General features: G+C 56.8%; 1 protein-coding gene across 1 annotated transcript; it reads left to right on the plus strand.

Annotated features, from left to right (window-relative positions):
- Window positions 1-2,551: 2,551 nt before the first annotated feature.
- On the plus strand, window positions 2,552-12,472 carry CLEC18A (C-type lectin domain family 18, member A). The gene is made up of 12 exons (XM_006878612.1): window positions 2,552-2,693; window positions 3,455-3,546; window positions 5,543-5,782; window positions 7,491-7,588; window positions 8,235-8,356; window positions 8,500-8,607; window positions 9,576-9,668; window positions 9,970-10,076; window positions 10,595-10,724; window positions 11,019-11,115; window positions 11,861-11,952; window positions 12,435-12,472. Exons 1-12 carry the CDS (start codon window positions 2,552-2,554, stop codon window positions 12,470-12,472), a joined length of 1,359 nt encoding a protein of 452 aa, XP_006878674.1.
- The last annotated feature ends 2,055 nt before the right edge of the window (window positions 12,473-14,527 follow it).

Raw genomic sequence — 14,527 nt, forward strand, 5'->3', positions numbered from 1 at the left:
CCTCCTATGATGAACCAGCAGAAGGTGCTTCATGCCCAGAAGACAGGCATGGGAACAGGAACACAGCTGTGCACCCGGTTTCTTTGCTTGCACTACTTTTTACAGTAAGTAAGAGGGGACAACCGAATACCTGCCATCAAACAAGAAAATGAACAAATGTGGTACAGTCCCTCCAGTGGGGTCTCACCCAGCCATAAAGAGAAGCAGAATCCTGATGCATGGCCCAGCATGGATCAACCCAAAACCACCACATGCTGAGCGAAGTCAGGCAGTCTCACAAGGACAGATACCAAAAGATGTCACTGAAATAAGTATACACGTATATGTGTGTATGCATGTGTGTATATATGACGAGATATTGTGTGTATCAGTTGAAGGCTGAGGTGCACTTGATTCCCACCATGGTTTTTATGATCACTTGCTATGCGTCTGAGAGCTAGCTGACAGAGGAAGAATCAATGCATTTGAGTTGTGATATTGGAGAAGAGTACTGAATATCGCATGGACTGCCAGAAGAACAAGCAGATTGTCTTGGAGAATATACAGCCAGAGGGCTCCCTGGAGACAAAGATGACAAAGCTTTGCCTCACAGACTTTAGGCATGTTGCTAGGAGGGCCTGTTCCCTGGAGAAGGACATCATGCCTGGAAAGGTGGAAGATTGATGAAAGAGAGGAAAGTCCTCAAGCAGATGGCTGGACCTGGTGACTGCAGCAGTGGGATCGAGTGTGTCAGGAATGATGAGGCTGGGACAGGATCGGACAGGTTCAGATCCATTGTTCATAGGGTCACTGTGAGTTGTACTCGCTTCAGTGACACCTAACTATAGCAACATACATATGTTTATATATAGCTAAACAGATACATAAACATATTTACACACGCACTAAAGATGCTTCGTAGTTATCAGAGACGGGAATGGAGAAGGGTGGAGAGTTTCTGTTAATGGTGGTGAGTAACTGGGAGAAGGGTCACAGGAATAGCAGGACAGCTTGAGGAATGTACGGAATCAATGTCATTTCATTCTGCATGTCAGAATTGTTGAATTGGCATCTATTCTGCCAGGTGTATCTTTTTCACTGGAGTTTAAAAAACAGAAAGTTGTTCCACCACTGCTGTCTCCTGTGCCCGGTCTTGTGCAATGTGGAAAACTAATCACATGTGTCACCAAAGCCCAGGTCGTCCCATGACCCAGCGGAGCTCGGGCCTGTGGAAATTGAACCCAGAAAGATGCACGATGTGAACTGAAGGAGGGGCACGTGCACACGGAAACCCACACTCACAATGTGGCCTCCAAACAACTCATTTAGACACGCATCCACGACACAGACCTCTTACCAGAGACCACACACAGTTACTGTAAAGGTGGCATTAATGTGCCCCCAAAATAGTAGACTGTCTCTGCCACAGGCATTGCTGAGAGCTGGGTATGGTGACATGGAAGTCACGAGGACTTTCCATGTCAGAGAGGCCACGTCTGAGGTCGTGGGCATCACGGGGCCCTACAGCACCAGGTCAGGGGGGGTAGTTTTGTGCATGGCTTTGCCCCACCCCATGTTCTCACGATGACATCATGGTCCCATGTGTGTCCCCCAGGCTAAGCCAAAACCCATTGGCATCTCAGCCGTTTCTGGGGAGTTGATGTTTGGCTACGAAAGGATGTTGACTCAGGGGTCAGAAGTCACGCAGAGGCCTGCAGGAGAAAGCAGCTGCCTTGCAAAGCTGGCTTTCAGGATGGTGGAGTGACCTTTGATCTGTAGGCATCTGGCTGTAGCCTCCAGAATGGCCTGCTGTCTCAGGAGAAGCTGGACCAACCATGGTGTGGGAGGCTCTGGCCAGTGCTGGCAAGATTGGGGTTCCCCGGCCTCAGCAGGGCCCAGAGCACCCTGGGAGCTTGCTGGCCTCCAGCAGTCTCTCCTGTTTGTCCTCTCTGCCCACCTTGCCTGCTCTTGACCCAAAGTGAGACGAGTGAGGGTGGGTGTGCCAGGGCTGCCGGAAAAGGCACTTTTCTCCTGTCCCAGGTGCAGCCTCCAGAGGCACCTGCCTGGTGTGCTGTTACCGGCCAATGTTTAATTCATAGCTGGAGGTTGGGAAGAGGTTCCCAGGAAAGGAAAGAACTCCCCAGAGAGCTTGCCTGGATCTGCCCTGTCTGCAGGGCACACTACCGGCTCTGGAAGGACTCAGAGGGCCAGCAGACCAGGCCCCACTAATCCCAGGCCTGGAATGTCTGTGGGCCAATCAGCAGGGTCTCCAGGGGCTCCCCGAGGGTGCTAATAATCCTACAATGATTAGCAGGACTCGGGTCAGTGCACACCACTCTGCTGGGGATGACTGGGCGGGCCAGAGGCCAAGAGAGGGAGGTGAACCTGGGAGGAAGCTGTCGGTCCCTTCACAGGCCAGCACCACAGACAGGAGGCTGTTTGGACACTGCTTACTCACCATCCTCCCCCTTTGTCTGCCAGCCCAGCCCAGCCTGACTCCTGGAGGCAGTGAGCAGCTCCAGCCTGCGGGCCTGGCAGCACAGGACGCTGAGTCCCCAGCACCCAGTGGGCCATGCTGCAGCCAGCGCGAGCCCCTGGCCTGGGGAGCTGGCACTTGCTGAGCCTCCTGCCCGTGCTCCTGGTTCTCCTTGGCATCACCTGGGCAGAGGTGCAGCCGTTCCAGCTGCAGGAGAAGCCGGCTCTGGTGAATGGAGGTGAGGAGCCCCTGGGTGAGGGCGGGGAGACTGGTCTGAGATCCAGCTGTGCTGGTGGCTTTGATGATGAGGCCCTCAGGACATCCAGAGATGAGTAGACAAGGAAGGGGTGCGGGCAAGGAGGTGAGGAGCACAGCTGGAGCCTGGGATTGGGACCCCAGACTAGACTCAGTGGCCAAGGACCAGCCCCCCTCACACCAGACCTTCTGTTACCCCAGGTCCCTTCTTCATCCCTGTCTCTGTCCAGTCTCTCTCCGTCGCTGTCTCTCTGTCTCTCTCTCTCTATCCCTGTCTTTCTTCATCTCTGTCTCTCTCCGTCCTTGTCTCTCTCCACCCCGTCTCTCTTTATCCATGTCTCCCTTCATCTCTGTCTCTCCCCATCAGTGTTTCTCTGTCCCATCCCTCTCCAGGTCTCTCTCATCCCATCTTTGTCTTTCTCTCTCTTTTTCTCTATCCCTGTCTCTCTCCATCTCTGTCTGACTCCATCCCTTTCTCTTTCCATCCCTGGATCTCTGCATCTCTGTCTGACTCCATCCCTGTCTCTTTCCTTCTCTGTCTCTCTCCTGTGCTTCTCTGTCCCTGTCTCTCTCCTCTGTCTCTCTCCTCTTTCTTGCTTCTCTCTGTCCCTGTCTCTCTCCTCTGTGTCTCTCCTTCTCTGGCTCCCCATCCTCCCTCAAGCACCCACCATCCTTGCCCCCCGTGCTTTCAGCCTGGCCCTGGCCTTGCCAGGGCTCATGACCTCCCCCCCTCTCCCACCCCAGCCATGAGCCGGAAGGAGGACTTTTTGCTGCTCTCGCTACACAACCGCCTGCGCAGCCGTGTCCACCCGCCTGCAGCCAACATGCGGAGAATGGTGAGTGAGGGCTCTGAGGCCACTGCAGACACCATGCCTCCTGGGGGAGGCCTCTAGCTCAGCCTCACACAGGCCTGAAGAGCAGAACCTGGGCCTGCTCTCAGTCCTGTTACCACGGAAACCCAGAGACACGCAGGAGCGGGGTCCCCTCCTTCAGAAGAGTTTCACAAAGAAGTCCCGGCAGGATAGAGGACAGGAGACTGGGAAGGAGGCATCCAGCTTGGGGGCGGGTAAGGGTGGGGGTGACCCAGGCCTTCAGGAGGGGCCTCTCCTGAGATCCTGCTCATTCAGCAGTTCACACTCCACAGTGGGTGCAGCGCTGGGGGTGGGTTCCTGCCCCCCTCCCCGACTAGGGCTGCAGGGTTGAGAGTGTTGCTCTGGGACTAGGAAAGGCCACCGCTCTAGTCCAGGATCCCAGCAGGCACCAGCCTGGGAGTGGAGGGCAGGCTGGTTCCCCATGGCTGCCTCTCAGAGCCTCCCCCAAGGGCCTGGCGGCTGGCAGTGACCCTGTAAATCCCGGTCAGTTTCCCAGGACATGGGGATAGGGGCATGGGAAAGGGGCATCTCTTCTCCCACTGTCCCTTCCCTGCAGCTATTCTGCCCCTCCTCAGCCCAGCTAGGAGCACCAGCTAGGGTCTTCCACCTGCCCATTCTCCACCCCCCAAAATCCAAACCCTCTGCCATGGTGTCAGTTCTGATCCACAGAAACACCACCACCACCACCACCCCCCAGGCTCCAAGTCTTTGTGTCAGGGGATGCCCATCTTTCTCCCATGGAGGAGCTGGTGGATTCAAACTATGAGCCTTTTGGTTAACAGCCTGATAATATGCCACCAGGCTCCCCACCCGCCCAGCTCTTAACACCGCAGATGTGGGAGGCTGGAACAGAGACGCCTGGCTGATTAGCAACAGTCTTAGGAGATGGCATTTTAGAACAAGATACACATGTGTCCCACCTCAGGCTCTGGCCACCCCTACTGACTGCTGGGGCTCTGGGGGAAATCTGTCCTTTATACACAGGGGGGCTCAGGGGCCCCGGGCTCTTCATCAGAAAGAAAATCACATCTGCCTCAGGCCTCCCTCCGTTAATTCCTCCCTCCCACCTCCACCCTCAACCGTCTTCCTTCCGAGGCTCTTCACTGTCCCCAGTTTACAGACCAGGACATTGAGTCTCAGGGAGATGAGGGGGTCCTGGAGGTGACAAATGGGGTGGCTGGGCGGCAGTGAGGTGACTGTCCCCGTGACCATGGAGCCCCTGGCTTTAAAAAGCAGCAGGTAGGGGAGCTCTGGTGGCCCAGTGGCAAGGAGCTGCATCTACAATCCCAGAGGTGCACGGTTCGAATCCACCAGATGCTCTGCCTAGGAAGGAGGGGCAATCTCCTCCTGTACCAGTCAGATCTGATTTGACGGTACACTCACACAAAAAAAAAAAAATAAAAAGCAGCAGGGACTGTTGTTGGGAGTGTGGTGGGCGCAGTCAGCAGGGGTGGGGATGGGAAAGTTCAGGCCCTGCTCTGGAGGGCTGCCTCTGACAGCCAAGTCCTGCAGCAGGGGGTTTAGGAAGCCAGGCCTGGCCAGGAAGGAGCAGAGCCTTTCTGACAGTGTCCAAGGCCAGGCACGCTGCAACAGAGGGAGAGGCTTGTCCAGGGCTCCCAGCTGGGGGAAAATCCAGCAGAAGGAGAATTTTGCTAAGTGGGCCAACTCACTCTGTCCTCCTTCGAGGTACCCTGGGCAGGGAGTGCCCACAGTAGGGGTCAGGAGGATGGGGTCAGCTGGTTGGTGCCCACCTCCTTGGGTTTATCAGCACACCCACACCTCCTCTGACCCTCATTGTCCCCTGGGAAGTGCGGAAGCCAGTTCAGTGGTGGTGGGGCGGCCAGCCCATCCTCATCTAGCCCCCACTTTTCTACACCCGGAGGATGCTGGGCTGAATCTTGAGGTCTGGTCCACCAGGTTCCTCCCCTTTACCCAGAAGTGCCTCTCTCTCTGCCACCAGGACTGGAGCGAGAGCCTGGCCCAGCTGGCTCAGGACAGAGCAGTCCTCTGCGACGCCCTGGCCCCCAGCCTGGCATCGGCCCTACGCCATGTCCCTCAAGTGGGCTGGAACGTGCAGCTGCTGCCCGCGGGCTCAGCGTCCTTTACAGACGTGGTCAGCCTGTGGTTCGCAGAGGGGCAGTGGTATAGCTATGCAGCAGCGGAGTGTGCCCCCAATGCCACCTGCACCCACTACACGCAGGTGAGTATTCACAGGCGAGGGTGGGGTGAGGTACTGATGCCAGGCCCCTGAGGCCAGTTCTGAAAGATCCGTGGAAGGGAAATGATGGACCGGAAGGAACAGGCACCTGTCATTTTATTAATCATGGCCAAACTGACTGCGCCACCTGTACCCCAGCAGCGAAGCAGTCTCCACTCCCAGGCTCCGTCATTTTTGCCACACTTGAAAGGGTGATATGCCACGGGACAGTGGCTGTGTGTTTGCCATTTCCTGGGGAGCTCCAGACCCCAGCTCTAGTCTAGCACTGTTCAGAGTGCAAGCACCGGGGTCCTGCTGGTTAACAATGTTATGTATGACATCTCTTTACTTGGCTGAGATGTGAAATCATGAGTGTGTATGTATCATTTTAAACTCGTTGCTCAGTTTGGCTTACTAAGTATTGCTTAAAGGAGCTCTGCTGGCCTAGTGGTAAGAAGCTGTACTATAGTCCCAAAGGCACACGGTTTGAATCTCCCAGCTGCTGCACAGGATTTACTCTCCTCTGACATGGTCTCTGCCTCTGAAAACTCTCTGGAGGGTCAGCTATGAGTCAGTTATGACCCAACAGCACACAGCACCACCAACACCAAGTATTATTTAACGGTGATATTGTCCTCTGCATTTTATCTTACACTGGCTTCCAGAGCTGCTTTTCTGATTTCACAAAGTCATTTGGGAGCTTTTTTCTCATTTTCTGTCCCCTAGAATGACTCCTTTTCTTCTTCTTATTATTATTTTTTTAAATGTGCTTTGACTGAAAGTTTACAAAGCAATTGACTATTCCACTGAGTCACTAGTAGATTTGAACTGCATGCCTTCAGGTTGGCAGCGCAACTCCTTAACACTAGGTCAGCAGAGCTCCATAGCCGTTGGCTTTCCATTCAGTCATTCATGCAGATTTTACTTCATGAAGTTACTTAACGTTCTGCACCTTGTTGAGGAAGAATGTAGCAGTTGTCCACAGGCCTCATCACTCCCTGAGAAACCTGATAACATCTAAGGCAACCAGAGCAGGGACCAAAACAAACACCAGACCAAAAACTAGGCCAAAAAATGGATCCAGATAACAAAATGGCCTGATCACAAAAGCCCAAACCTAAGTTAATTAACAGCCCCAAATTCTAAGAAAAATATCCTCTTCCTTAGTCCTCCCTAAACACCTCTATTTAAGGAACCCACTCTTGACAGCCATGGGCCATTTTGACTTTCTCTGCTCCTGGTCATGTGGCGTCCCTCTCAGATTATGTAATAAAGGCCTGCTCATTTCTTGGGACCAGTTTCTTTCTTTCTCTCTCGCCCTCAATCAACTCTTTTTCTGTCTTAACACCTTGTGGTAGCACTCATCCTATTTCCTTCCTGTGACTCGTGTTTCCTTTCAGCCTTCTAGCCTAGCCCTTTCTGCCTCCTGAGCTTTCTCCCTGGGCAAATGGTGCCCTTTTGATTTTGAATGACTGCGTTTCCTACAGAGCCATTGCCTCCCTGGTGTTACTGTTCACCCTAGAGACTTGTGAGCCACAGGGGTGAGATTGGTTCCAGGCTTATCTCTGAAGTTCTCCCAGTCTCTACTAGACCCACACTTCCAGACAGTTTTGTCCTGAGTATTGTTTCATATTTCTCACTCTGTCCAGGATCCCATTTAGGGGGTAGTGGTTTCACTCAGTGATTCCCACAAGTCTCCTGTCAATTGCAGCTCGTGTGGGCCACGTCAAGCCAGCTGGGCTGCGGGCGGCATCGCTGCTCAGGGGGCCAGGCCGAGATGGAGGCCTTTGTGTGTGCCTACTCCCCGGGGTGAGCCTGCTTCCCTCTGCTCCAGTGACTGTGGGCGCGGAGGGATAATTCCACAGCACCGGGCTCTACTTGTCCACCCAAAAAGCTCTGACCCTTTGTCTGACCCCTGGTGGAGTAGGAAGAAAAGAGAAGGGAAGGGGGTATAGAGGTGGACAGCACCCAAGATTCTGACCATGGAGAATGCAGCTTCCCCTCCAAAGCCCCATCTCGGATGTGCTGCCCACGTTCAGGGAATGTGCACCCCCGTTAGTCTGGGTTGATCTTTTCCTTCCTAGAAAGCCTCCCTATCTCTCTTGACTCCTGGCTGGGCCACAGGGAGCTAGGGGAGGGGGGATGGCCACCTCTGCCCTCCCCTGGGCTCCTCTCCCCTCCCCTAAACTCTCACGTTCTCCTCTGTTCTCCCCTCCCCTCCGCGCCCCTGTACTCTGTCCTCCCCTCCCCTGTACCCTCCTGTCCTCTGTCCTCCCTTGTATTCCCCTGCCCTCCCTTCCCCTTCCCCCCTGCCCTTCACTGGCCTCCTCCCACCTCCCTTCTTCTGCCTTCCCCTCCTCTGCCCTCCCCTGCCCTCCTCTGCCCTCTGCCCTCCGCCCTCCTCTCTCCCCTTTCCGAGGCCAACCTTTCCAGGCCCTGGTTCATGCACTCACAGAGGCAACTGGGAGATGAATGGGAAGATGATTGTCCCCTATAAGAAGGGCACCTGGTGTTCACTGTGCACAGCCAGCGTCTCAGGCTGCTTCAAAGCCTGGGACCATGCTGGAGGACTCTGTGGTAAGCACCCCACCCTACCTGCTTCCTCCCAGGACAGTGGGTGGTGTCCTGTGGAGAGGGACTATCCTGGAAGCCCTGGCCCTCCACACTCTGGGGAGGCCCCTTCCCAGCCCCCGCTGGGAGTCCCCTTGTCCTCTGCCCAGAGGTCCCCAGGAACCCATGCCGCATGAGCTGCCGGAACCATGGATACCTCAATGTCAGCACCTGCCACTGCCATTGTCCTCCTGGCTACACTGGCCGATACTGTCAAGGTGCGGGGCTGAGGGACGTGGGGCGGGTCCTGAGTAGAGGACCAGCTGTGTGCAGTGACACAGGCAGCCACTGGAGTAGGAAGGAGACCGAGCTCTGAGAGAGTGTGTGTTATGTGCATATGGATGGGAGTGTGTGGGTGCCTGATGTGTGTGTGTGGTGTATGTTGTAGGAGGGTGTATGCATATATAGGGTGTGTATTATTACGTGCATGTGTGTATGTGTGATGGAGGTGTTATGTACGTATGTGGGGGGTGTATAGGGTGGGTGAGTGTATGCATGTGTGAGACTGGAATGTGTGCTTTGTGCATATGTATGCATGTGTGGCATTTGTGCAGCTGGTGTTGTGGGGTGTGTGTTGTCAGGGGTGTGCGTGGTGTGTTGTAAGGAGTATGTGTGCAGGGTGTTGGAGAGTATATGTATATGTGTGTTATGAGCATATGTATGCATGCTGTGGTGTGTCTGTGTGATGTGTTGGGAGAGTGTATACATGTCTGTGAGGGAGGTGTGTGTAATTCTGTGTGTGTATATATATGCATGTGTGTGGTGTGGAATGTGGGCGCACTTGTGTGTGGTGTGTTGTGGGAGGGTACATGCATGTGTGTGTATGTTATGTGCCTATTTGTGTGGTGTGTTGGACAGGAGCTGTCCCACTCTGCAGTGTATCGGAGTACTGAGTCTACACACTATACACTTTTCCTTACAGTGTTCCCTAAGCTGGGCTTTAGAGGGTTAGATCTGGCTCAGAACTGAGTTCTTGTCCCACTGTTCCCTCTTCGTAGCTCTGTAACCAGGGGCCTGAAACCCAAACCTTCATTCACTTCTCTCTGCACTGGGGATCATATCAAAGATGTCTGGCAGAGAAGCCACTGGGCGACCCTGGTGGCTTGGGTTCTGACTGCGGATGGTCAGACACGGGTGCCAGTCAGTGTGTCAGTGCAGCAGGCTGAGTGCGCCCTGTCCCCAGCAGTGCGGTGCAGCGTGGGGTGTGTGCATGGCCAGTTCCGGGAAGAGGAGTGCTCCTGCGTCTGTGAGGTCGGCTTCGGAGGTGCCCAGTGTGACAGTGAGTCCTCCTGGGACCCCTCCAGAGGGTAGGAAGCCCGTCTGTCTTCCCAGCTCCACCTGCACTCATATCATATTGGTGACTTGAAGTTGTGATGAGAGGGTGTTTATACAACAGCTCTGGGTGAATGCTGCAATACGGCTGTTGGTATTTAGGGCTGGTTACTACACATTTTCCAGCACTGTCGGCCCCCACCTGCTCTCCAGCCTGGAGCAGGCACAGGGGCTTTGACCTCAGCGCTCCGCAGGGTGGGAGGGGTGGTGATTCTGAGGCCCACTCTACAGACCAGCTGTCTCCCCAGCCAAGGTGCACTTTCCCTTCCATACCTGTGACCTGAGGATCGATGGGGACTGCTTCATGGTGTCCTCGGAGGCAGACACCTACTATGGAGCCAAGATGAACTGCCAGGTGAGGGGAGCTCCCCAGGATCTCAGGTAAGGTCATTGATGAGGGAACCTGCCCAAGAGATGCTTCTTTGCTTTCTCCTGGCCTCACTGTCTCAGAGTACAAGGCAAGGATAACAAACTCAGGGCCACAGCGGCCAGAAGGCCCCATAATGTCCAGCTTCAGGGAGTCACACAGGACAGAAGTTCAGGGTGCAAGCACAGCGTTTGTCCAGAGTACCATCATCCAATTTTCCTACAGCCCTTGTTGATTTATTAATGTTAGCAAACAACTCAGACAGCTTTAAGACATGACACAAACACAGCTAAGCTCTCTCCCAACCTGGATACTGACCATCTGGGCCCCCAAGCAGGAAAGAGAGGAGAGGAGAGGAGAGGACAGGGACTCCACCCACTCTGGGAAGCAGGAGACTGTGGGCTGGTGGTGTGCACATGTCCCTCCCTGAGGCATGGCTGCAGGGTGCTGGGAAGGGCTGCCTGAACCCAGGGCCCTGCCTTCATGACCTGGGATGGGGGTTCCAGGCAAAAGGCGGGGTGCTGGCCAGGATCGAGAGTCAGAAAGTACAGGACATCCTCGCCTTCTACCTGGGCCGCCTAGAGACCACCAACGAGGTGACTGACAGCGACTATGAGACCAAGAACTTCTGGATTGGTGAGTACTGGGGGCACAGTAATGAGGCTGAGGTCCTCACACTGCTCCAGGAACCCTGGGACGGGGAAGCCAGAGCATCTACCAACCAACCTGAAGGGTCAGGTGAGGGCTCAGAGCTCAGGATGGAGTCCCCCTCCCACCAGAGGCTGAACTGCTGGGGTGGGGGGCTCAGATGGGGGCTGGAAAGGCAGGAAGTGCAGCCTCCTGGGGACCTGGGTTCAGGATCTCCTTTTGGGAGCCTGGGCTCAGTGACTTCAGGTCCCGGGCATCGGGGCTGATGGCTGCCTGTCCCAGGACTCACCTACAAGACCGCAAAGGACGCCTTCCGCTGGACCACGGGCGAGCACCAGTCCTTCACCAGCTTTGCCTTTGGACAGCCTGACAACCAGGGGTGAGTCTGGGGTACCCCCTGGGGTCCACATCCTTACTTGCTTGTGAAGCCTTCGCACTATACTGAAGACGCACCCCTCAGACTGCTGCCTGGCTCAGCCCCAGAAAGTATGGGCCTTACTGGGGCCTGGCTGCCCAAGGAATCCAGCCACAGGTGGACACAGGCCCCGTGCTTGGTGAAGGGGTGCAAATCAGAAAGCAGGGCTTCCAGGAGCTAACCTAAGCTAGAGGGAACCCACAGTGGAGTTAAGCTATCTGTTCCCATCAGCCCTCCAGCATGGACCCACAGTCACCCAGCCCTCACCTCCCTGGGGACCTGCACAAATGCATTCCTCCAGCCCTCCACCACTGGACCTGCATCCATTCACACATCCAGCTGCCTGCCAGCCAGCCATCCTGGGGGACTCGCCCACAGGGCAGGGATGCAAGTGTCAAACTGTGTTGCCACCAAAGGTCTTAAATATCCCAGTTCCTCCTTCCCCTCCTTCTCAGAAGCCCTCCTCAGCCCATGGCCCGGGGTGTGTGGGCCTGCCATGGCTCCTGCCAGGAAGGACAGAACAGGACAGGGGCTCGTCAGTGCCCACTGCCCCGTCTGGGGTGGCTGAGTGCCAGCATTGGCCAGTGGTTTGCTGGAGACCTGGGGAGCAGGGCAAGGACTGTGGGAGCAGGCAGGGAGTGTAGTGCAGACCTCCCCAAGTCCTCACTTCACTTCCCCAACCTGACCACCCAAAATCTTGGCCTGGCAGCTTTGGCAATTGCGTGGAGCTGCAAGCCTCGGCCGCCTTCAACTGGAATGACCAGCGCTGCAAAACCAGGAACCGTTATATCTGCCAGTTTGGTAAGGGCCGTCCATTGCTGTCCACTTCAGCCCCTTGCCCCTCCTCTGCCACACTTCTGGGTACCTAGGAGCCGCTCCAGGATGCTAGGGTGCCCAGGTGTAGAGCCGGTGTGAGGACAGCGGCTGTGAAGGAGGCATCCGTAGGCCCCAAGGTGAAAGATGGGCCTGGCATTGCATAGCAGGTTCATGCACAGCAGGACTGGGGAGGTTGGCCTACGATTTCTCCAGAGTCTCTGACCTCTTGTCACTAAAGCAGCTGCTTGGGGACCTGTCTGGTCTCTTGGTGCTCTCAGATTCCCTGCACTCTAGTCATTTAGTCATCTGTGGTTTGGGGCAGAGGAAGGCTAACCCACAGTCCCAGAAGTCCCTGCCGCAGTGGCCTGGAGCGCCCACGTGGGGACGCCGCTGGATGGGATGCAGTAGCGCCTGAGTCAGTAAGCTTGGGCCACCCCAACCCTCACTCCAATCTGCTTTCTTTCCAGCTCAGGAGCACATTTCCCGGTGGGACCCTGGGCCCTGAGGTTCTTCACCTCCTTGTCAACCCCTGGACATACCAGCCCCGCTAACCTGTTGGTCCACTGCATGGTGCACAGGCCAGGCGAGGACTTCAGGCCTCTGGGGACTTCTCAGACCAATGCAGTGGGGCTATTTGTGCAGTAGGGCTGTAAGGGGAACCGGCCCCGGTGGAGTCTCCGTGGAAGACACAGAACCTCAACTTCTTTTGACTGGGAACATGGGGCTCAGGAAGCCCAATGCAGAAACCAGCCCAGCTGTCAGAAGAGACCCCGAGGCAGACCCTCCCAGGCCGCCAGGGCTTCCTCATGCCCCTCATAAAGGATTAAACTAAGTTATGAGTCCACCTGGCTTGTGAGTGCTCCTTCTGAAAGGAAATTCCGGGAATCCAGGACGAGTCTAAGGGGTGTCCTAGGCTTTGGGGCCCAGGGTCTCCTACCCTTCCCTGCCGAGCCGCACGACCCAGGCCATCCTGCAGAAGTGAGGCCGGAAGCCGAGGGTCTCTGCATCATTTTCGGGGTCCCTTCCCGGTAACTCCAGGGCTGGGCAGGCAGGGAGAGTGACTTCAACTCCTGGGCAGTGGAGTGTGCCCCGTGGCTGGTTTCCCACCGCCAGGGCCGAGGGTGGAGTCAGGATCTGGACAATTCCAGCCCTTGTCCGGCTGCTCAGACCTCTTCACTGCCCCACGCAGACGGCAGGCACCTCAGGGCACCTGACACCCGCCCTCACCGTTTACTGCTAAAGAGATCACACGGCCGGACATCACCCTGTTACTCTGGCTACAATCTAATCTTTCCATTTTCTTTGGGCGGCTCAGCCTGTTTAATGGAGGCCGGAGGAGGCATTCACTGGGCTGGACACAAAGGAAAAGGGAGGCTGCTGATCACAGCTGAGCTTTGTCCAAGGTCGCCCTCTAGGGTGGCCTGAGGTAGATTCAGCCACCTGGCCGCAGGTTTTTCTCCGGGACACGAAGGAGACGGCTGGGCAGGAGCAGTGTCAGGAGGCGCCGAGGACCCAAGCAGGTGACCAAGCTGAGTGGCCTTGTCCTGGCAGGCGGGCTCCCCGGGTACGAGGTCCTGCGCATGCGCAGTTACCGGGCTGGATTGCCCACCCCTCAGAGAGCCCCGCCCCCTGGGTTCTCCGTTGTTCCGGGGCCCCGCCCCCAGCAGAGAGCCTGGTCCCGCCCCCCAGCCTAGAGCCCCGCCCCCTGGGTTCTCCGTTGTTCCGGGGCCCCGCCCTCAGCCGAGAGCCCCGCCCCTGGGTTCTCGGGCGTTCCGGGGCCCCGCCCCCACCCCCACGTGAGCAGCTGGTGCACCAGGTCCTTGGCTGTTGGGGATTCACTCCCTCCAGATGTCGCCCCTCAGTGGCCTGTCCTCCCCGGCGCCCCGTCAGCGCTCAGCGGGCCCGGCCCCGCCCCTCCTCACAGCGTCCCCACGTGCCCGCCAGGGGTCCTGAGTGACCCCGGCCGGTGCTGGCCGGCCGCGAACCCTCCACCGGAGGTCAGGAGGTGTGTCGGACACGTGAGTGCGCCCCGCGCCCGCTCGGAGGGGGGTGGGGTGGGCCGGGGACAGCTGTCAGCCACCCAGCGCTAAGGCTCCGTCAGCAGGCCGTGGGCAGGGGTCACCCCCAGCCCCACAGTGTGGACACCCGTGCGCTGAAGCCCGACTCCGGGCCTTTACTCCGGCCCTTCGTTCTCCGCTTCCCGCGAGGTGGTCCGAGCTGGACCCCGAGCCGCACACCTGGGGTGCCTGTCCTGTCGTAGGAGCCCGGGCAGCCTGAAGGAGGCGGGGTTCAGAGGTGCCATGAGAGGGTCGCCAAGAGTCACAGGCCACTCGAGGGCACCGGACAAGGACACGGGGTGTGTTTTCGTGAGGTGCCAGTCCCCACCATAGCGACCCCGTGTACAACAGGACATCCGGGCATCCTGCACCCTCCTCGCCACCAGTGCTGTGTCGGGGCCCCCCTGGCCATCCATCACGCTGGCCAGCTCTGAGCAGGGTCTTCGTGCCTGGGCCTGTCTTAGAACCGGAGTCCGAGTCCGTACCTCCAGCTGTGTTTCTTC

This window comes from Elephantulus edwardii, unplaced genomic scaffold, assembly GCF_000299155.1.
Source record: "Elephantulus edwardii isolate Elephantulus edwardi_28Jun2011 unplaced genomic scaffold, EleEdw1.0 scaffold00001, whole genome shotgun sequence".
NCBI classification, from domain to species: domain Eukaryota; kingdom Metazoa; phylum Chordata; class Mammalia; order Macroscelidea; family Macroscelididae; genus Elephantulus; species Elephantulus edwardii.